General features: G+C 40.1%; 1 protein-coding gene across 4 annotated transcripts in view; it reads right to left on the minus strand.

The window, feature by feature from the left end:
* Positions 1–16,793, minus strand: part of JMY (junction mediating and regulatory protein, p53 cofactor) — an 85,740-nt gene extending 68,947 nt beyond the window's left edge. For all 4 annotated transcript variants that reach the window (XR_006353275.1, XM_043966983.1, XM_043966960.1 and 1 more), the window contains exon 1: positions 15,137–16,793. Coding sequence is in view for 3 of the 4 variants with exons in the window: in XM_043966983.1 (XP_043822918.1) it covers positions 15,137–16,129 (993 nt within the window). In the remaining variant the exon portion in view is untranslated. The remainder of the gene's footprint in view (positions 1–15,136) is intronic.
* Between the last annotated feature and the right edge of the window lie 7,094 nt (positions 16,794–23,887).

A 23,887-nucleotide genomic window follows, 5' to 3' on the forward strand; every position in this document is an offset into this window, starting at 1 on the left:
TTAACTAGCTCAATCTTTCAAAACTAATCATATCACTCAAGAACTAGTTACTAAATATAGAACCAGCCCACTTGTGCATTCCCAATTTAAGGAACCTGGGGTATCTCTAAGGGAAAACAATATTTGTATTAGTAATCTTATTTTTTTAAATTTAATTTAATTTTTTTGCAGGGCAATGAGGGTTAAGTGACTTGCCCAGGGTCGCACAGCTAGTAAATGTCAAGTGTCTGAGGCTGGATTTGAACTCAGGTCCTCCTGAATCCAGGGCCAGTGCTTTATCCACTGTGCCACCTAGCTGCCCTCTGTATTAGTAATCTTGAGAAAATAAAATGTTATCAAAGATTAACAGGAAAAGGTATAAATGTGTACCTTTGACATTTCTAAACTATAAGATCTTGTGATTTTAGTATGGTTAGCTGGCAATCTAGGGCAGCTAGGTGATAGAGTGTTGGACTTGAAGTCAGGAGGACCTGAGTTCAAATATGACCTCAGTTATGTGACCATGTTTGAACCCTGTTTGCCTCAGTTTTCTCATCTATAAAATGAGCTGGAGAAAAAAATGGCAAAGCACTCTAGTATCTCTGCCAAGAAATCCTCAAATGGGGTCACAAAGAATTGGACACAACTGAAACAACTCAACAAAAAGCTGGTAATCAAACTTCGATAACTCAGCTATGGTGAAAACAAAAGGTTTAACAATCCACACCATCTAAAGAGAGCATACAAGTATTATATTTCATCAATTTAGGAGAACATTAGTAGAAATAATTTTAAAAGTCTAGGTTAGGGGGCAGCTAGGTGGCCCAGTGGATAAAGCACTGGTCCTGGATTCAGGAGTACCTGAGTTCAAATCCGGCCTCAGACACGTGACACTTACTAGCTGTATGACCCTGGGCAAGTCACTTAACTTTCACTGCCCAACCCCCCCCCCAAAAAGTCTAGGTTAACTGCCTTACCACTAACATGCTCCCCAAATTCTAGCAAAAGCAGAACTCCACTCCTATTCTCTCTCTCCCTTTCACAGGTCAATAACAATCTCCTGCCAAATCAAACTATATTTTACTCAGATCTCATCTTTTTTGATCCTTCTGTTTCAAATATCAATGCCCTATACTCATTATTAATATTTGACTCTTGGGTTCCAGTAACTATATAAATGTACACTAGGTTCTTCTTGCTATTCTAAACTGCACCCTAGGGCTCATTTTGAACCTCCCTACTCCCAAGGCATGTCTCAGGCTTCTCTCAATACCTCTCTCCTACCCAAGGGCTTCAAATAATCATCTTGATAGTTTGAGCTGAATTCCACAAAACTCCATCTCTGGCCCTGATTTCTAGCTCCAGGATCCAGGCTCATTTTTCAACCACCTTCTGAGCACTTCTACTCATCTATACCACTGATCTCAAAGGTTCATCTTGCCCCCATTATCCTATCTCAGTCAATGGCATTACCAGTAAACCCATACTGATTCATAATCTCAGTGTAATCTCTGAAAATTACTGTAATAGTCTAACCGGTTTTTCTCACCTTACCTCACATCTCTTCTAAATCCAACCCACAAAGAGCAGTGCCAGGTCAATCTTCCTAATGTATTTGTCTACCCATACTACTTAACTACTCAAAAACTTTCACTGACTTTCATGGGCTACCAACTTCCACAGTCTGGCATTCAAAGATTTCCAAAATTTGGCCCTATCCTTTCTTATATCTCAAATACTATTTCCCACCACATCTCAATTCATGTATGCTATGTGGCAGCCAACTGGAAATACTGGAACAAAGTCTCCTGCTTTCCTTACTTCATACTTTTGCTCAGTGTTCCTGAATGCTTTCCTCTCTCATGTAAGGCTGCTGACAAATTACCCACCCCTCCCAAAGTAGCATAAAATACGACCTATTCCATGAAGGGTTTTCTCAACTTTCCCCAGAAAGAAAGAAATAATCTCTCACATCAGACCTCACTATACTCTATATGGACTTATTTTAGAAGGTGAATTTTATATATAAGTACACACCTTATCATCCATAAACCTGTGTCATCTATATACCTTCTACTGTGCTTAAAACAGTGCCCTGCACATGGTAGAGAGGGCTTAATATTTATTAAATATTGAAAAAGATTACAAAATATAAAAATACCAATTTTCCTCTTAACTGGACATAAACGGAAGTTTTCTCTAAGCAGACTGACATTTTAAAGCAATCAACAAATATGTATTTATGTGCCTGAAACAGCACTAAGCCCTGGAGATACAAAGAAAGAAAAAACAAAACAAAAACCTAACAATCTCTGCCCTTTAGAAGTATATATCCTAACGGGGGAGATGACATATAAATATAATAATAAATATAATCAAGGAAACAAAGAGGTAGAGATGAGGGGCCAAAGCACTCCAGGACTGGGAGAAAGGCAGTGCAAAGGATGTATCTGAGGAACTATCAGTAGACTATTGTTGCTAGATCATAGACCGCCATGGTTGGGGAGTAAAATGTAAGACTGGAAAGGAAGGAAGGGACATCAGCAATGGTGAAGATGACAATGTCAGGTAATACCTAAAAAAAGGACAAGAGATCCAATAAACAATTAGAAGGGCTCATATAAAGATATGGAGTGAAACTCAAAGATGGAAGGACTGAAGCATTCATTAGATGCAAGGGTGACAGCAGTAACAGGTGTGTCTTAAAGTAGTTATAGGAATTAAGGGGTATCTGACTTTTCCTGGACCAGGCTGTCAAAGGATATGAAAGCTACAAACAGCACTTGAGAGGCTGATCAGAAATAACCAACAGTTTTGTGTCATAGACACTTTTAATCTCACATTCAAAAAAACTACGTTGTTTCTCCGGAATATTAATGTTTGCTAGAGCAAAGCTTCTTAAACTGTGGGTCGTGACCCCATATGGGGGTTGGTAACAGTAAAAGGTTATGTTTACCTATTTTATATACCTATATACACCCAGGGTCATGTAAAAATTTCTTGGGTGAAAAGAAGTCAAAAGTGGAAAAAGTTTCAAGAGCAAGAAGGACCTGCGGAAACTAAAGCCCTGAGAAGGCCCAAGGTCATTCACACAGATAGCAAGTAGCAAAGCTAGAATATAAATAAAAACAATGTCTTAGTGTTCTTTCTACTACACGAAACTACTTAATATAAACTAATTTTAATATGAACCTAAAACAACTTAATGGCAAGTTATTCCAAAACCGTATTATCTCCACCCCGCCCAAGCATAGATGCCAAACTTAAAAATAATTTTTTAAAATTTACACAATTGTTCTCTGCCATTTCAAATTAAGCAAAAATAGGCGACCCAATTTTAAACAAAAGTCAACAAAAAACCTTAACAAGGCATTCTTCCTAATGAGTTCATACAGATTTTAAAGAGGAAAGCCATAATCATACATGTAATCAAATCCCCAAAACAGTGATTGATAGAATTTCAGGCCATTACACCTAACAGACTGCCTCCAGTTCTCACCCCTAAATTTGGCAAGCATAAGAATATGGAGTTGACCATTTCTTCCAGTACTTTTAGACACTGGTTTCAACAGCTGATAAGGCTAGGCTCGGCTCTGAGGAGTAAACTATATAATATGGGCCAGGATTAAGAAAATCCAGGTTCTAAGTATTGGCTTTGCTACTACTTCATTGTATGATTTTTTTTTCCCTGGTCTGTGTTGGATAGATGACATTGAAAAAGTCCTTTCTTTCAGGCTCTAAAAATTACCTTCTTTCAGGTTCCTAAATCCATGGAACTGAGGCAAATGATATATAACACCCCAGCCATATTTCATCTTTAAATAGTTGTTTGCCACTGAACAAAAGCAGCAGAAGTACGATGGACTGTGAATAAGTCTCAGATTCAGGAAAATTGGAAAATATAAATAATTGAGAAATGCAACCATAGAACCTGATTTCTACAAAGAAAGAAATTAAAAGACCTTAGTTTAAATTTTGGCTACAACCAGCAAGTTCAAAATATGCAGTTGTAGAATATGGTTAAGAAATATACATGATGCTCCTACTGGAGTTTTTAAAAACTGTCTTCAAAAATGAATGCTCTTCTGAAAAGATTTCACCAATTGTCATATAATTAACTGCTTGCTTATATATGAAGGCTATCTTTTCTCAAGCAGTTTTCAAATTCAAATAATACTGCTACTTTAAAAAGCAGGCTATCCCCTCTTTTTTTTAAAAAAAAAATTTAATTTAATAAAAAAAATTCCAATTATGTGTAGATTTTTTTTGAGTTCTAAATTTTCCTCCCACCTTCCCTTCCCTCCCCCTTCTTGAAGCCAGAAAGCAATCTGATACGGTTATACATTACAATCATGTTAAACATATTTCCACATTAGTCATATCGTAAGAGAAGAATCCAACAAAAGGGAAAAAAAGCAAGAAAGAATAAACAACAACAAAAAGCAACAAAAGTGAAAATAAGTATGCTTCAATCTGCATTCAGACTCTATAGTTCTTTTTCAGAATATGGAGAACATTTTCCACTATGAGTCTTTTGGTATTATCTTGGATCATATATTGCTGAGAAGAGTTGTCTGTCACAGTTGATCATCACGAAACGTTGAGACTACAATGTTCTCTTGGTTTTGCTCATTTCACTCAGCATCAATTCATGTATGTCTTTCCAGGTTTTTTTGAAATCTGCCTGCTCATCATTTCTTACAGCACAATAGTATTCCATTACATTCATATATCACAACTTATTCAGCTATTCCCCAATTCATGGGCATTCCCTCAGTTTTCAATTCTTTGCCACAACAAAAAGAGCAGCTATAAATATTTTTGTACATGTGGGTCCTTTTCCCTTTTTTATGATCTTTGGGATATAGACCTAGTAGTGGTATTGCTGGGTCAAAGGCTATGCAGAGTTTTATAGCTTTTCCCTCCTTTTCAATGTTTTTTCCCCCCTAATTCTTTCTCATTCCCTATATTAGGTGCTTCTCAAACTTTTTTTTTTAACATAGCAACTATAGATGCCCCACAGTCTATAGTACCCCTTGTTGATAAAGGAAGGAAGGGGAAGAAGCAGGTGAGAATTTCCAAGTTAGGAGACAGGGTGATAATCTTATTTTTTTCTCTCTCAAGCAAAGGAAAGGAAAGGCTAGCCTGTGATAGTGGAATAAATAATTAGCTTTGAAGCAAAGTATCTGAAATAGGGAGATAGGTGAGTAGAAAGAGAATTCAGTATTAGTAGTGTGAAATGATGAAATAAACAAGGCAGGAAAAAAAATGTCAGATTTCCAGATGATCAGAACACAGAAAGAATAAACAAGAACAATAACAGAAAAGCAACAACGTTAAATGAAAATGGTATGCTTCAGTCTGCATTCAGACTCCACAGTTCTTTCTCTGAATGTGGAGAGCATTTTCCACCATAAGTCTTTTGGCATTGTCTTGGATCACTAATTATTATAACTTTCAAATCAACTCACTTAGCTTTGCTCATCATGTGCCCTAAGAAACAAAACATCAAGCAACGACAAGTTTGATAATTCACAGAAATGCTAAATACTGTAAAATTCTTAAGTGGGTATAAAGTTTGTTTCTCCTATAAGAAAGAAATGTGGATTCTGACAGCTTTATGTCCCAATTAGATAGTCAGGGATTCAAAATTAGCCTTCTTGTAATTACAAAGTTCTTTGATAGGAGGCAACAGTTATTTGAAGTAAAACAAAACAAAACACAATCAATCACTTGTGACCTATATTGCCCAGGAAAAGGACCCTTATTAACATTTTTCAAGCTGTCAATGAATATATAGCGGACAAAGGTGTGCTGATTCGCATTCTAAAAAAACCAAACAGCGAATGTTAACTAGAACCTAGGTTTGTAAGGAAGACAATAAGACCAGAGAAATGAACTGGAGAGAATGGTGAAAAGCGGGGAAAAGTATCTGAAGAACCATAGTAGTCAAATATCAGTTTTTCAAAAATAATACTCAGTAACTAAAACTGCCCCCCCAAAGTTACTAAACTGTGCACACCTCTGACTCAGCAATACTACTATGTCCCCCAAAAAACAAGAAAAATACAAAAATACAAAAAATAAAGCAGCCATTTTTGTGGAAGCCAAGAACTGTTGTCCATCATTTGGACAATGAACAGCTGTACAAATTATGGTCTATCATACTATCATGTTCTAAGTGAGATTCAGGAAAAAAAAAACAGGAAAAGATTATTATTTGATACAGAATAAAATAAGCAGAACCAAAAGAATAACTTATAATATAGCAATACCATAAAAATGAATAACTTTGGAAGTTTGAAGAAATCTGATCAATACAATGATCAACCATGATTCCAAAGGACCAACAATGAAGAATGCAACCAACCTCTTATCAGTGAAGTAACAGACTAAATTTACTGAATGATGTTAGACACGGCTAATACGTGAATTTGCTTTGCTCGACTATGCAGTTACAAAGTTTTGGTGGGGTTTTTTTTGGCCGAGTGGGAGGGAGAAGGTAGAATAAATTGTTAATTGAAAATAATTTAATTAAAAATAATAATCCTAAATAACTGGCCAAAAATCAAGTGAACCATAAAAGTAAGTATTGAAATTGATAAAGGAATGTAAGCATCTAGGGTGCAGTTAACTGAATGAAAAAGAAGGTAAGTATCATCACCATTCTGATGCCCTCTGCATTCAGGAAATTAAGTGGTAAATGGTTACTTCAATCTCAGATTCCCTCAAATGCCAGCAGTATGATAACTTAGAGAGATTTGAACACTACTATCTTGGCTGAAACCCTGAGGGTCTTCCTTCCCCCAGATGGTCTGGTTGATTGATTTTTCTTTTTAACTAGGTAAAAGATACATTTTTTGCTTCATTTTTTTACCTGGCCATAATCATCGAATGGGTGTTGCCTTAGGCAAACAGACTTGGGAAAGACCTTAGTTTTTTGGTTGTTGTTTTTTTTTTAAGCCAATGTTGGGGCAGCTAGGTGGCGCAGTAGATTAGAGCACCAGGCCTGGAGTCAGGAGGACCTGAGTTCAAATCTGGCCTCAGACACTTAACACTTACTAGCTGTGTGACCCTGGGCAAGTCACTTAACCCTCATTGCCCACCAAAAAAAAACCAAAAACAAAACCAAAAAAGCCAAGGTCTCCCACTGCATCTAGGTCAATTCCAGTCATCCTGATCTCTATTTTCCCACTAGACCCAGATAGCTAAAGAGGAGAGAGTGAGGCTGGTGGGTTTTGCATAGCCCTGCCTCACTTAAATCCAATTCACTGCAAGTCATGACACCATCTTCAGGAAGGACAAACAACAACAAATACCACTATCTAGGAATCTAGACCTCTGTACAAAATGTAGAAAGCAAAATAACTCAAATTTACTCCCAAATCTATTATTTAGCTGATTGTGAATTGGGACTGGGTACTCAAAACAGCAAGTTGTCCCAATTCAAACCAAATAGCACTGAATTGGCAAGGAGACTTATTTAAACTTAATTCTTCCAAAATCCAACTTCTGGGTTATAATACAGTCATGAAATCTCCAAGTCAGAAGAAATTATGCATATGGTACTTTGTTCTACTTACAACTCTTCTCTATAAACGAACACCTCTGTTATTTCTTCATTTTAGTTTATTTTACAAAATTGTCATAGCATTCTGACATACATTTGTGAGAGACATCACAGCAGGATGGAAAGAACAACAGATATGGAACTAGAGAACCTGGGCCTGGATCCTAGTTCTGCCACTTAGTGCTATACATGACTGAGATTTTCCTTTTCGCTAAGCTGTTTCAAAGAACCAATATATTTGTAAAAGTACTGTGTGGGGGCAGCTAGATGGCGCAGTGGATAGAGCACCGGCCCTGGAGTCAGGAGTACCTGAGTTCAAATCCGGCCTCAGACACTTAATACTTACTAGCTGTGTGACCCTGGGCAAGTCACTTAACCCCAACTGCTTCACTAAAAAAAAAAAAAGAAATAAAAAAGTACTGTGTGATACGTAAAGCACTATAGAAATGTAAACTATTATTTAGAGACAATTTTAAAAAGAAACACAAGAACACCATCCCACATACAAAGGGACCACAAAATCCTGACTTCTTGGTGAAGGAAGCTTCCTTCTCTGTCCTTAGTTATATGTTGTTTGAAATATTGTTTGGGGGGGGGGGGGGTTGCAGCTAGGTGGCACAGTGGATAAAACTCCAGCCCTGGATTCAGGAGGACCCAAGTTCAAATCCATCCTCAGACACTTGACACTAATTGTGTGACCTTGGGCAAGTCACTTAATCCTCATTGACCCGCCCCCTCCCCCAAAAGAAAGAAATATTGGGGGGGAAGTCTGTATGTTCTTAGTTATTGGGGAACTTAGCTGGGATTTCTAATATATTGCTACTTTTAAATTAGAGGCTATTGCACCAGTTTGGGGCATTAAGCATTTATTAATCATATTAAATGTTAGTAAAGAGAGAGCACGTGGCTCTGAATTAGAGTTCAGAAGCCCTATATTACCTAGACAGAAAGGAGATCAAGGGGGGGACAGACATGACACATACCTCCTCTGGCATCTTAGCCAAGAGGGCATGGGAAAGAACGTAAGCCCTTTGAAGACCAGACAAGAGAGGCCCTTTACATACTGCTCAAAGCTAATTGGCTGGCATCATTCAAATCCACTGGTTTACAGGACCCAAGGGTGGTCCATATCAAAATGAGCTGCATGTGCTGAGGTCAGCATCTGCTGAACTCAGGGTCCCGTGAAAGACAGACCTTCAGAGGGCAGAGACCTTCATCTACTGAGAATCCAATTTCCATTCTAAGGACTGTGGGCTGGCTCAGAAAAACCAGCCAGTTTGGGGGGTGGGGCTATCTGTGGGTCCTCCCCCAAAGCCCCACAATTAATAATCATTTTCTCAGTTAGATCCTTGGTAATTATTTATAACAATTCTGTGTTGCCATTGCTCAAAGCCAATATTCCCCTAACCATACTTGAAAATTTTAATGACTATCAATGCTGATGGTTAGGCAACATCAGAACTAAAGTAGCACAACTCCAACAGTGCAGTGAAGGCATACCTTCTCATCTTTGCCTTATGCTGAATGTGTCCAATTCCTCTGCTTTCTGACAATACATAAATCAGTTGAGGAAGGAAAAAACCTGTCTGCTTTGTAATCAAAAATGTGCCCAGAAAAATAGGTTTTAAACTATGAAATAACATATAGATAGTATGAAAATGAATGCCTTTCCCCCAAAAAATTTCATAAATGGTCAGAGATACTCTATAAAACAGCTAAAAAAATTATAGATTACCTAATTTTAGCCTTTAAGTTCCACTTGCAATTTTCTTGGGAGTAAATCAACTCTGAATATAATCATTAAAGAAAAACTCCAATGACAAATCAAAAATAGAATTTAGGCTTCTTTCGAATTACTCTTCGTGTCAACAGTAAAGAAATATGCCCTAATCAAGTAAGAAAATACTGACGAAGAGTTTAGAACATCGCCTGGCAGGGTAGGCAGTGTCTGGTACACTCAGTAGGCTTGTTCCCTTATCCTTTACCCCCCATCTTTGTGAAGTACTTGGAATCAGAGGGCAAAAGTCTTACCTCTTTGCTTTACTTTTTGCAAGTAACCAGGAATTTCAATTTCTGAATTTTACCAAGTTTACATAGTATTTATTCATCTTCTTTTCAGTTATCTGAGTAACAACCTGAAATGGATCTGACTAAATAAGACTGGAAAAGTTGTTTTGTACACAAATAATTATTTTAATTGGTTACAGAGCGGGAGGAAACACTACTGTATAGTACCAAGAACACCAGTTTTTAGAGTCAAAAGACCTGGGTTTTTAAAAATCCAGGTTCTGTCACTAACACACTGTGACTTTAGGTGGTCCTCATAGTCCATGAATAACTATTTTGGTGGTACCATTTCTTCAAATATTTATTCAACATCTAGCATACTGCATAAGCACTTCCATTTGTTAAAAAACCATCAGATAGGATTCAAGGTAAATTCACCTTGTAACAAATCCAAAGCTTTCTCTATAATGGCCATTCTTAGTTTAAATTCAATTTATCTTTTTGACAGGTACTACAAATTAATCAACTAATATAAAACCTATTATTCTCAATCGGTCATACCTTGCTAATTGCTACCGAGGCACAGGATCATAGATTTAGAGTCAGAAGGGAGGTTTATCAGATCTAGCCGAACCCTTTTATTTTAAAGATGGAAGAAATGAGGCCCAGAGAAGTTAATGACTTGTCCAAGTTCACCAAAGGTGAAAGAAGGAAGCAGTGTCAAGTACACTCGACTCTGGATTTGGTGCTACATCATTCTTTTGAGCAGAAAAGCTAAGGTTTCTTTATATCTGGATTTTATAAACTCAAAATAGAATGTAATTTTTTTTATTAAGTGAAATTATCAATTGAACAAACCTAGTTAAGTATGCTTGAGGGACTGGGGATACAAAAAGCCTACCTTTGTGGTCTCCCCTCCTCCCCACAACTAACAATGTACTAGGCATTGGGGGCGGAAGGGAGGAAAGGGGAACAAGCATTTTATGAAGCACCTACTATATGCCAGGCCAGGCTTTGCACTAAGTACATACAAATATTCTCTCATCTGATCTTTGCAACCAACCCTGGAAGGTGGATGTTGTTACATTTATATTTGAGAAGAGTGAGACCAACAGAGATTAAGTGACTAGTGCTGGCTCACATAGCTGGGAAGTGTCTGAGTTTGAAATTAGAACTCAGGTCTTTCTGGATTCAGGCCCAGTGATCTGTCCACTGCAACAGCTCCCTGCTGAGTACAGAATCTTAGTTCAGACATGGCATATCTTACAAATGAGAACATGGGGTTATGGTCACAAAATTAATTACTGGCACAACTAATCTTAGAAGTCCTAGTCGGCTGGCTCCCAAATCATAAACTACCATGTTGATTGGTATGTCTTGATTTTTAAAAATTAGATATAAAAAATTCCAAACTTACTAAACATTATTTTGAAGTGATTATTCGTTACAAAAAGATTCTCAAGTTTCCATTAAATAATTTGCATAGAAGTTTTGCATAAAAAGAAAATGCTTGTACCAAATTCAAATTCTAGAATTGTGCTAAAAATATTTTAAAGTATTTCTAACTTAATAGCTACTAAATTTACTAATATTAAAGGACTCACAGGATTGTCTGGTACCATTCAGAAAACTTACTGGGGGAGAAAAGGGTTACAAAGCAATGGAAAGACCACTGGGGTTGAGTTTACAATGTAGTTGTACAGACTATTCTATTTTTAAAAACTTCAATCATTTTACTGAACATTTTCAACAATAATAGGTGTGGTCTCCAAATAATCCTTAAATGGATGGGAACATTTCAAGGGCAAAGAACAGAAAATACCTAAATGAAGGGCAACTCTGAGGTGGAAATAGCACTGAACTTGGGAGTCAGACTTGGGTTCAAGTCCCAGTCTCTGACACTTAGTAATTGAGTGACCTTTTACAAGTGATAGAACCTCTTGGGGAGCTACATTATGGAGATAAGAACATTTACACTACTTACACATCCTAGAAGTGTGAGAATAGCACTTTGTAAACCTTAAAGTGCCATAAAATTTTGAGTTCTTACTAATAATTAGGAATAGGAATAGGAATAGGGAATGGATCTGCGATTTTAGTGGTATAGGAGTGAGGAACCCTACTCCATCATTCCAGGATGACATTTTATCTCTACAACTTAGTCTTAGAATTTCCAAGAGCAGAAGAAAATTGTTATTCCCCCAGATGTCACACAGCCAGCCAGGAAGGGCAGAGGTGGAACTTGAACCCAGGTAATCATCATTCCTGGCTTCCAAGCCAGCTCTCTAGCAGGATAATTAAAATTGATTAAAATTACAGTGGTACAATGGGAAGAGCACCTGCTCTAGATTGGTCCAAATCCCTAGTGATGATTAGCTGGTATGTCCATAGGCCACACTTAACCTTCCTGGACCTGTTTCCTCATTTATAAAATGCAAGGGTTGGGGTAAGATGGCCTCTGAGGTCTCTTCCAGTTCTAGATTTTTGTTCCTCTGTCCTAATAGTGAGGAAGAGAGGGAGAGAAAGGAGACAGGGAGGGAGAGAGGGAGAAAGGAAATCTAAGCTAGTAATTATATTTGTACCTTTGTTTACCTGGTGTATATCCAAGGATAGTATCTGATTTACCATACTTGATTTTAAAACCAAGACTAAATTCAACAGATGTGAATCAAATAGATGATCGAGAACAAAAGGTTCCACTGAAAGAAGCTAATAGTGGCACAAAAGGATTGAGACTGTCCATGATTTCTCTGGAAATTGAACAATCAGTTAAAACTAATGATTGAAACAACTAATTAGATGTTTTGCCATTTAATATTAAACAACTGCTTTTTTTTAAGTATTATTTATATAGTTAGCGTCCAGCAAATTTATAAACTGATACTTCCTATTACTTATTTTGGACTTTTTTTTTTTACACAGCATCCAAAACCTGAAAGGCTCTGAAAATATAAAAAACTGGATACCCCCATAAAGAAAGATAAGTAAAGTTGACCAGCATATAAATCCCATTCTGAAAACGTATTGACTTTTTTTGGATTTCACTTTTCCTTCAAAGAACTACAGAAAACCCATACTTATTGTATCTTTCAATTGCCCCTATCTATGTAGGACAACCTTCATTTCTGACCCAAATTTACTTCCTATAAAAATTTAACATTCTCCTTTCTCATAAGATACATTAACAGCTTATACATAGCCAAGCTACATCATTTAAATATAAATTAAATATTGTTAATACAAATATTACAAGATAAGCAGTTGGTAAAATATCAATGTGAGTTAAAGAAAAAAAACAAATCAGTCTGTCCTGAGGTATTAAAAAAACAATAACAACCCAAAAAAAGTGATGAGGAGGAAAAACCATAGAGAGTAACGAGAGAATGACAAAAAATGAAAAGACATGGAGTCTCATCATAAACAAACTGGCTCTGCCTGTGATCCAGCACAAAATTCAGTGTCATGCTCTGTTTTAGACCCAATCCAAAGGGATTCAGGTACCCAAAAAAAGTGCCTTATAATTCTGACACCTATAACAGAAGTTGGTGCACAAGCAAGTTCAGTAGACTGCTCCACTCAGACCCAAGCATTGTTGTAAATACAGATGAATGAAATGTCTAATGATTTTTAAAACTCTAATAAAAGATTTTAGAAGTGCATTATACAAAGAAGATGGATATTATCTGATTTAATATCAAGATTTGGTACTATATCAATAATAAAGTAAGCTCTGGGAATAGCAAAGCACAATAAAATTCAAAGGTGCTATTTTTTATTCAAGCTGCATGGTACTAATGCTAAAATGAATGTGGGTAAACTGCAAAGATTTAAAGAGTACAAATTCTTTGGAAAATTTAACCTAAACTTTCCGTTAGAAGAAACGATGAATTCATAATTTTTAAATGGTTTAATTCAAAGTTCTATTTGATGTAGCTAATGTAAGGGCTAAATGTTGAATTATTTCCAAGCCCTACAGTCTAGAACATATGTTCATTAAGACTTTGTCCCATTTATTTCTAACATATACTACTGGTATGAAAAAACTTTCAAAAATCTACACTAAAATTTCCAAACTTAAAAAATGTTTAGCCTAAATTTGAATATTAAATCTTTTCCTAGTGACTTATCTCCTCAAAGCTGAAGAGCTCAACAACCTTCAAGAGAACAGTTGAAACCTGAGTCCAGAGTGAAAAAAGGTTATGTTCCTGAGGCTTGTAAAACCTTTCAAAGCATATATGTATTATTTAATATCATCTGTTGCTTCTTTTACATATGGTGAGTCAAATTATCTGGTATACGTACAGGCCTTTACCTAAACCTAGTAGAACACTCATGACTTAAGGAAATAAGTCCTGATAACAGGAAATTACTAGTGGGAAACAGAAATACACAGCTTGTATTCTACAGGGTCTGATAGATCTATAAGCCCCGAGACCTGCACCTCTGGTACAATTTAGAAATCTACAGAGAATGGTAGGTGGAAGCCTTAAGGAGTATCCTGTCTGAAATCTTTGGAGATTGTTTAACCCAATAGACTGAGATTAACTTTATACCTTTGAAAAGTCTGCCTCCAGACTTTGAAAGCTCAACCTCTGAATCTCTTAGCTCCTTTCATGGTTCAGCTCTAGAACCAGATCCTTTTTAAGAGACCAATTCTTCCAGTTAATGAAGCTCTCCCTACCACTGCATATCTATTTTGTATGTGTATATATACTATATATTATTAAGTGGCAGGTGTACATGAATGTGCCCTCCTTAGAAGAGGTAAGCTCCTCAAGTGTGTCTCATTGTTTGTCCAGCACAGCACCTCCTCAGGCACAGGTGCTTAACAAATGATTATTAACTGACTAAATGACTTCAACTAGGTAACACAGCTACAGACAGTGTCAGAACTGGGACTAGAATCTAGGTCCCTGACTTCCTGACCAGTGCTCTAACATACCATATATCAAAGGGTCCCAATTACACAATGACTTATCCAAGATGCTTCAAAAAGCCAAGAGAACCAGGTTTTATAGACCGACGACCCTTCAGGATGAATAGAGTTAAGAACTGGAAAGCACCTTCAATATAGTTTTACCAACAAGGAAACTGAGGACCAAAGAAGGTAAGCGACTTGCCAGAGGTCAAGAACTCAGGCTCTCTGACTCCAAGGTTCCATTGGGCCTCTCGGCTTCATCACTGGCACCAGAATTCTTTAAGGTATCATGGCTCAGTGGAGACAGACCTGGGCTCCAAGCTCCACGCCCCGCCCCGCCCCCCCCCCAACAACTTACTGTCTGACCCTGATATTAAATCTCTAGAAGCCTCAGTACCCTCATCCCTAAAATGGGGAATAATAACAGCATCCATCTGAAAGGGTCACTATGAGATGAAAAAATGAGATCATTCAAAAGAAGCCCTTTGCAAACTCCTAGATAAATGTCAGTTCTTATTTACTGGTATTCAGCCAAAAACTTCTCAAAGCTTTCTTCTAAATCTACCTTCCCTACAAAATACCAAAGTGTCAAGCCTCGGGCGGCAAAGCGGCCCGCATGCCCGGTTTCCCCGTCCCCTCCCCCGTCCCCGGGCGGGCCTCACCTCCTGGATGCGCCTCCGGGCCCGCTGCAGCACCTCCTCGTAGCCCTTCTGCCGCAGTTCGCTGAGGCTCTCGTAATACTCCTCCGGGTCGTCCGTCTCCGTGAAAAGAACCTGCGAGAGAATCTTCCAGCCGCAGGTGTCCAAGGCATGGCCCAGGTAGACCTGGAGCTGGTAGCAGAGGCTGTCCACTTCCTGCTCGGACATCTCCGGGGCCCCCCCGAACAGCACGGTCCACATGCCCGACGGCTCTTCGGGGAAGAGGGGCAGGCAGGGCTCCAGCTGCGAGTTCACCGAGCACAGCTGCTGGTGCACGGCGCGCAGGTCCTGGAAGGAGAAGAGCCCGGCCCAGCTGCACTCCTCCGGGGGCGAGTCCAGCTCGGCGGGCGGCTCGGGCGCCTCGGGCTCGGGCAGCTCCAGGAGCGTCGGCGCCGCCTCGTCCTCCTTCACCAGCTCCAACACCTCGATCTCTTCGGCGGCCGCGCCGGACGCGCTCACCACCCGCACCGACGACGTGCCGGGCGTCTCGGCCGGGACCGCGTCCCGCTTCCCCGGGGCTTTTCGGCCCGGGCTGGTCGGGGCCCGCGCCGGGTCGGCGGCTTTGGCCGCGGGGCTCCGGGGCGAGGCGTCCCCCCGCGGGTGCGCGCTCCGCCCCGCGCCACCCTCCGCCCAGGCCGGGCTCCGTCGCAGGCTGGGGCTCCTGCGGCCGGCGGCCGGCTCCCCTCGGCCACGCGAGACCGGGCTGCCGCCGGCGCTCCGGGGGCCCGGGCTGTCCGGCGGGGGCCCGGCCTCGGCGGCGCCGCGGGCGGCCGCCGGCTCCCGGGAGCAACTCCTCTGCCTCTGGGCCGTGCGGTTGTGACAGGTTATGGCAAACTTGCCCTCGATCTCGTTCCAGGCCACGATGAAGACGAACTTGTGCTTCTCCCGTTCCTCGAAGACGTGCGGCCGAACGGCCACCCAGTCCGACTCCAGCGTCTCCTCCAGCGCGAACGACATGGCTGGGTCTCCTCTCGGGGCGGCGGGGCCGGGGCCCCCGGCTGCCCCCCTCTCCCCCTCGCCCGCTCTGCTCCGAAAAACTCACCGGCCCCGGCCGCCCCCCTCACCGGCCACCATCAGCCATCTTAGAGCGGGAGGAGGACTGGGGGGAGCGAGTCCGGGTCGCGCTTGCGCTCGGTCTCGCGCACAGGCGCTCGCGGCCCCGGGGCTCGGCCGCGCTCTTTGTGGCGCGCGAGGCGGCGGCGGTTGCTCGGCTCCGGCCGCCGAGAAAGACAATACGCGTCGCCCGAGCAGGTAGTTCACATGGTCACGTGTGAAGGGATCTGTTTACAAGCGCCAGCGCTGCGGCAACTCGCTCCTCTTCGGCCGCCGCCCCCCCGCTCCGCTTCGCTTTTCGCCGCTCCTTTCCCGTCAGAGGGACCGAGGCCCCCACGTACGTCCGGACGCCTAAGCAAGCAGCAGGGAAGGGCTGGAAGCGGATGCAGTCCGAGGATCGTTAGGGTCGACTTGCTCTGTCAGCCCCGAACGCCAAGGCCGGCCCCCTCCCACCCCAACCAGAGCCGGACGCGTCTCTCTAAACTCTCCGCCTCATCACCGCAACAATGTTACCATTCTGCTGCTGACGTCGTCCAGCTCCACGAGGGACGTAAACACGGACACGTGCGGCACGCTGGTGACGCGGCGGCGGCGGCAGCGGCGCGCGCAGGCCTGGGCCCGCCTACCTTCCTCCCCGCCCCCATCCATGGGCTCCGGCATCCCCGTCCCAAAGCTCCCTTTTTTCTTCCCTGAGCAGAGATGCAGACACTGCAGGGGGCAGGGGGGGAGGGGGAAGGACGGCAGCTCTGACTTCACCTGGGGCGGGGGGAATGGGGTAGATGTTGACTTCTGGGGCAGGTGACTTCTGAACTCTAGGGAGACTATAGAATAAAATAAGGGACTAAGATAGAACCAAATGAGAAAATAATACGCTGTGATTACCACTCTCAGAAACTGAGGTTCAAATTATACCTGTGAGAAGCTAAGATGTGAAGCCTCCCCAAGGGCTCTTCAAGCCACCCTTTCTGTAGTGCCCATCTGAGAGCTGGATTGGTCATTTAGAGGAAATATTGGGTGCAATATAGTGTCCAGTAGAATCCTTGTCCCTGAAGACGCAGAAACACAAAACATTAATGAAATCAGTTGCATTTGGACAAGAGTTCTCGATCTTTTTCTGTCCTGGCAGTTTTGTGAAGCCTATGGATCCCTTCTCAGAATAATGTTTTAAAATGCATAAAATAAAATACATCAGATTACAGAGGAAACTATGTTGAAATGTATCTTCAAAATCTTTTTTAAAAAACCCCAGTTCACCAATCTCAAGAAAGAACTCCCTGACCAAGAGAAATACTCTACCAAATTCTTTTACATTTTATAAAGGGGGAGGAGGTGAGTTTGAGGATTCCATTCAGTGCTCAATGCTAAATGGCAGGCTCAGTGCTAAATGTAGGGATGCAAAGACAACAGGTAAAACTAATCTCTATCTTGTCCTCAAGTAGATTAAAGGATGTCAGAAAGACTTCCAATAAAATGCAAACTGAACAGCAGCAAGAATGTTTCCACCATTTACAGGCTTCTGGTGCAGAGTGCAGTTTATTGCCTTCAGATTTCATCATTGTATACTGTTCTGGGAACCTGATTTTGAGGTCATTAAACTCCTAAAAGTCTTGATAAATTATTAAATTATCGGAACTTCCAGAATATTAAAAAATGTAAATGCAAAGTAACTGCACTGTTTAGGCTTGTAATCTCTAGATCATACTAAAATAAGTATAACAAGTGGACTTTTTAGAGGGGATAATATTTATACCCTTTTCATTGGTATTCCTATCTTATTGATATCCAATTATGTTATGTTTCAAGTTTTCTACATACACAGCTGCAAGGCAATGCACTGGAAACCATTCTTATCCCTGACCATTGTGCTTAGGATAAGTCAGAAGTAGTTTCTCCATTGAGAAGCAAAACCAAAGATGAGCAGATAATAGGACAGACATATTGAGGAATCAAGGGACTATTAAAGTTTAGATTGACCAAGTAGATGTCAGAATGGATATACCTAAGAAGTAAGGAGAGAGAAAATTCTATAGCAATACAGTCAATTAAGCATGGCTGCTACCTGACCAGAGCTAGGAGACAGATAACCCCAAAGGTCAGGATCATCATTTCAAAAAAATCCCCCTCAACTCAGGAGTATGATAAGCAGCCAAACTTTCTCTACCCCACCCCAAAAGGGAACTTTCCAGCTTTCAGGTGGATACCCCATCTATCCTCTTTAAAAGCTTTTGCCTTCCCTCTATTCTGGGAGGAGAATGTTTCTAAGCCCTCCTCCCCCAGGGTTGACCCTTTGACTTCCCACTTGGTCACTTTCTCTAGCACCAAATAAAAGATCACTTTAATTCTAATTGGTCTGTGTGTGTGTAATTCTTTATTGAGGAATACCTAAGAACCACCACCACAACACCCACACCCACACACACACACACACCCCATCCCCATATTTAAAACACACACAAATTTCCTAATGTTCAATGTAAGCATCTTTAGGTCTCCAATAACAAGTCAGCATTTGAAAACCGTTTTACAAACAGCTGGAAACTTTGGTCACACCTTTGCTTTTACAAAATGGTGCAGCTTGGTGTTCGTTGTGAATTTAGAAGACGTTAGTTTTTACATTTTTACCCTCAGTTCTTTCAGTTTAAGAAAAGATTTTCAACTCAAGACTAAAATACCCATCAGTGAGGAAAAGGGGACCAAGGCAATTCTTAGGCAGAGTTTTCCAGTTTGTGGGGCACCAAGCCCCAAAGGGATAAAATACAGTGGCCAAGATTATTAGATATTTTTTAGTATAGCTCCCTCATACATAAGTACACTTTTTTCAATGAGAACACATTTAAAATTTAAGGTCAGCAAATGGATATCGATATTTGCAATACATAGAGTATATGCAAACCAGTTCAAATAGATGATCTCTAAGCTTTCTTCCTGCTTTGGATCTATGATCCTAGGAAAGACTATGTATACTCTTCTCCTTTACTCTTAACATCTGGATTTTAACTCCACTTTTTCTCCCTGATTGGACTATGATTTTTAACTATACAACCATAAAGACGAATGATCTTATATAGAGTTAACCAGGTTGAAAGGAATTCACTGTCACCTTGCAGAAAAAGAACAATGGCTTCCCTCAAGGTAGTGGCCACCATGTATCCATAGGAGGGCACCCAAACAATTCTTTTTTTTTTTTTAATAAGAAGTATTGGGGCAGCTAGGTGGTGCAGTAGATAAAGCACCGGCTCTGGATTCAGGAGGACCTGAGTTCAAATCCGGCCTCAGACACTTACTAGCTGTGTGACCCTGGGCAAGTCACTTAACCCCAATTGCCTCACCAAAAAAAAAAAAAAAGAAGTATTTTGGGGCAACTAGGTGGTGCAGTGGATAAAACACCAGCACTGGATTCAGGAGACCTGAGTTCAAATCCAGCCTCAGACACTTGACACTTACTAACTGTGTGACCTTGGGCAAGTCACTTAACCCCAATTGCCTCACCAAAATAAAATAAAATAAAATAAGCATTTTTATTTATAATTTTGAGTTCTAATTTTTATCCCTCCTTCCCTCTCTCCCTGAGGTGGTAAGCAATCAGATATGGGTTATACATGTGCAATTATGTAAAACATTACCATATTAATCATTTTGTACAAGAAAACTTGAATAAAAGGAAAAAATGAAAGAAAGTGAAAAATAGCATGCTTCAGTTTGTGTTCCAGCAATATCAATTCTTTCTTTGGAGGTGGATAGTCTTGGGATTGTCTTGGATCACTGTACTGTTGAGAATAGTTAAGTCATTCAGTTCTTCATCAAACAATATTGCTGTCTCTGTGCACAATGTTCTCTTGGTTCTGCTCACTTCATTATATATTGGTTTATACAGGTCTTTCTAGGCCTTTCTGAAATCATCCTGCTTGTCATTTCTTATAGCCCAATAATATTCCATCACCATCATATACCACAGCTTCAAACTATTCTTTTGATATAGAAGATTTAGTCATTTTTAATTGATGAATGGAATAACCTTTTCATAGTTTTCATCCTCCTTGACATTTCAGTGATTTGATACTATTGACTATATCCTCCTCCAAAATAAATCTTTTCTTTCTGGGGTTTCTTGGCATCTCTTCCTGGTTTTCTTCCTTCCTATGTGACAGTTCCTTCTTAGTCTCTTTTGCAAAATTATCATCCATTTCCTATTCCCTAAGGATAGGTATATGCTGGGGCTCTGTTCTGACACATCTTCCCTTCTCTCTCTACATTTTCTCTCTAGGTGATCTCAACAACTCCCACAAGTGTGATTATCTCCATGCAGATGACTCCCAAAGGTACATATGTAGTCCTCTCCTAAATTCTGCTTCCATGTCACCAAATGCCTGTTGAACATCTCCACTTGGAAGTTCAAAAGGTATGTCAAATCTATAAAAAGAAAAGGATAACTTATGTCTACAAGCTATTTTATCTGTGCTCTACCCGATGCTGCATGAATACTTTTCAAAATACTAATGGGCTATTACAGAACTGGTCAAAAACTAAAAACTGCTGCCTAGATTCTTACCTCTGGTGGCACTAAACATCCAGCATCAATGTAGAAAGAAAGAAAATTGCAAGATAAATCTATAGAAACTATGACAAGAATAGCTGATCCCTATCCATGTAATTACCAGAGCTTTTTTCTTTTTCCTTTTTTTTTTTTGAGGGCAATGGGGGTTAAGTGACTTGCCCAAGGTCACACAGCTAGTAAGTGTCAAGTGTCTGAGGTTAGATTTGAACTCAGGTCTCCTGAATCCAGGGCCAGTGCTTTATCCACTGTGCCACCTAGATGCCCCCCTCCATGTAATTATTAGGTTAATTCCTCCCCGTTTTACCTCCCAATTTATTTTATTATAAATTCAAGTCTTTTACAGAAAAAATAATCTTATGGGCACTAAATAAAATTGTTTCTCAAAATTATTTTCTAATCTTTATAAATTGTTCTGTTTCTCATTTAAATTGTAAATATTTTATGATGTTTGTAAATGGATGTATATTTATGTAAAATATCTACTTACGTATAATCAGCTTGTCCTAGATCATGACCTGCTTTTTCTCTCACATTATTTTAAAGTAACATACCCACATATTCATGAGCCCATTTGGGTGTTTTCTTGGCTGAGATACTGGAGTAGTTTGTTATTTCCTTCTCCAACTCACTTTATAAAGTGAGGATTGAACTCTGGGTCACAAAGTTAGTAAGTTTCTGAGACCAGATTTGAACTCTCCAGCAAGTCACTTCACCTTTGTCTGCCTCAACTTCCTCATCTGTAAAATGAGAATGATAATAATAGCACCTGCCTCCCAGGGTTTTTGTAAAGTGCTTAGCACAGTGCCTGGCATATAGCAAATATTAGCTATATAAATATTAGCTATTATTATTAATATTATCATATAACTCATAATTTCTTTTTGATGATGTTCATATAGAAACAGTCCTGGGACAGGTTGCTAATTGCTATCTTATTATTATTTTATTTTAATATTCTGTGGACTATTGTGCAGATGGATAAAATGAGGTGGGGTTTTTGGAAATTTAATAAAGGTATTGGGGTATAATTTCATCTTCAGTAGGCTCACTGAAAGGATCTTTAGGACAATGCCAGTTAAAGGATGAGAGTAATGTGGAGACCAATTTTTAATTGCGGAGTGTTAGCTAAGAGGCTCGCTGCAATATTGGGGCAAGGAAGGAGACCGGCAGCCTCTCTCAAAACAGAACAGGATTTATTTTAACAAGAACAAACTTAAAAAAAAACATAAACAGGATCAGTAGGATCAAGGGAAAGGAAATAAAATGGGGAAAGGGAAATTATACAACCTGAAGAAATACTACCGCCCAGGAATCAGCTGAGAATACACAGCAGAGCACCTGTAGTCTTCCAGGGTCCAGCTAGAATGGAGAATTCTACTCCCCCAATCCCAGAAACCCCAGAGCCCCCAGCCAATTAGATGGCCGCTCTGACAGTCACATGACTGCCCTCACTAGGCTTCCAATCATTATAATTTTGCCAGGTCCATGTAGGCGTAGGTGAGTGGTGATGACGTGAGATGCCAGCGCCATGGCAAAGGCTACAACCAATGGGTGGAGCACCGTTTGGTTTGCAGAGCCCCAGGCCAGTGCACGCCAAGGCATAAAAACCTCAAATAACAATTAATTCTTTACAGTAATGTATATACTTCATGTTGTTTATACATGGTTTTGATGTGTGTGTGTGTGTGTGTGTGTGTGTGTGTGTTTTTACTGGTAGCCTCTATTTTTAAAGAATTTCATTCTAGGTAGCTTGGAGCTTTCTAGTATTTGGTATAGTGATAACTATTTAAAATGTTGTTTTTAAATTTATATGAGTTGGGGTAGCTAGTTGGTGAAGTGGATAAAGCACCAGCCCTGGATTCAGGCGGACCTGAGTTCAAATCCAGCCTCAGACACTTGACTCTGGGCAAGTCACTTAACCTTCATTGCCCTGCAAAAGAAAAGAAAAAAAATTTATATGAGTCAATGTTATGTCCAAGCTTTCCCCAGACACAAAAATTGTTAGTTACAGCTATGGCAGTTTTTACCCACTGGTCTTCATTCTGTCCTCTTCAGGTCAAAACAGAACACATCTAATTCCTCGTCCATATCAAAGTCCATCACATAGTTAAATTCTGCTAACCTACCTCCCTCTGCTTTCCCTGTACTCACAAAGCCTCCCTTTTCCAAAGTTAAATATTCCCACTTCCATCAACTCATTCCCATACTGGTTAGTCTCCAGTCCCTTAACATTCTAGTCACCTTCTCCCACATCTTAATACTCAGAAGTATTGCATGTAATCCAAATGAAGCTCTGCCATTATTATAAAATAAAAATACTAAATAGCCCCCTTCAAATATAAAAAAAAAATTGCCCTCTGTATGGAAGATGGCATCCTATAATAGTTTTCCCCTGTGTTAATTTAAGTTGTTCTTTACTTTTACATTATTCAGTGGTTTAACAGATTAACAGGGAAGACACACTCTGAGAAATTTCTAATTCTTTGATAGTGTAACCCCAAATCTCAGATAAAGGTCAGTACGGCAGTATTATTGGAGACACCATGGAAATGGAAGAAATGGTATTTCATTTTCAAACCTGTTAAATGACTACCAGGGCCAGCCTAATATTGATGAGCGCTTCTGTAGTTTAGGGATAGCAGTTCAATCTCTTTTGGTGCTATGGTGACAGAGTAGTCAATCCCCATGAAGAAGGCAATGCTTTGTGTGGCCTGTGGATTAATCCTCTTTGCCAGATCTTTCTGCTCACTGCTTTCCCAGCCTACCTAATTTTGGGACTGCATCGAGATTACCTTTCCTATGATCCTTCCTCTCTTACCTGAATCACAGGCAGATGTCAAAATTAAATGTGGTGAAAATGAAGTATGGTGAGAGGATATGGGGAGGGGTAATTTGCTAGGGGAGCTCTCACCACAGTTTTATTCACTAGGGAGCAATGATGGGAACTGATTATATGTTAGTTTTCATTTTTAAGTGTGTGCAAGTGAAGGGACGGAAGTTTCTATTCTGGTAGCAACAATTACTTGACCACACTAAAAGTATGTGGTGTGGTGGAACCTCATTCTTAGAGGGCTTCTTTTCTGAATGCAGATTTAGAAGTTGCAGAT

Source organism: Dromiciops gliroides, chromosome 1 (assembly GCF_019393635.1).
Source record: "Dromiciops gliroides isolate mDroGli1 chromosome 1, mDroGli1.pri, whole genome shotgun sequence".
Taxonomy (NCBI): Eukaryota; Metazoa; Chordata; class Mammalia; order Microbiotheria; family Microbiotheriidae; genus Dromiciops; species Dromiciops gliroides.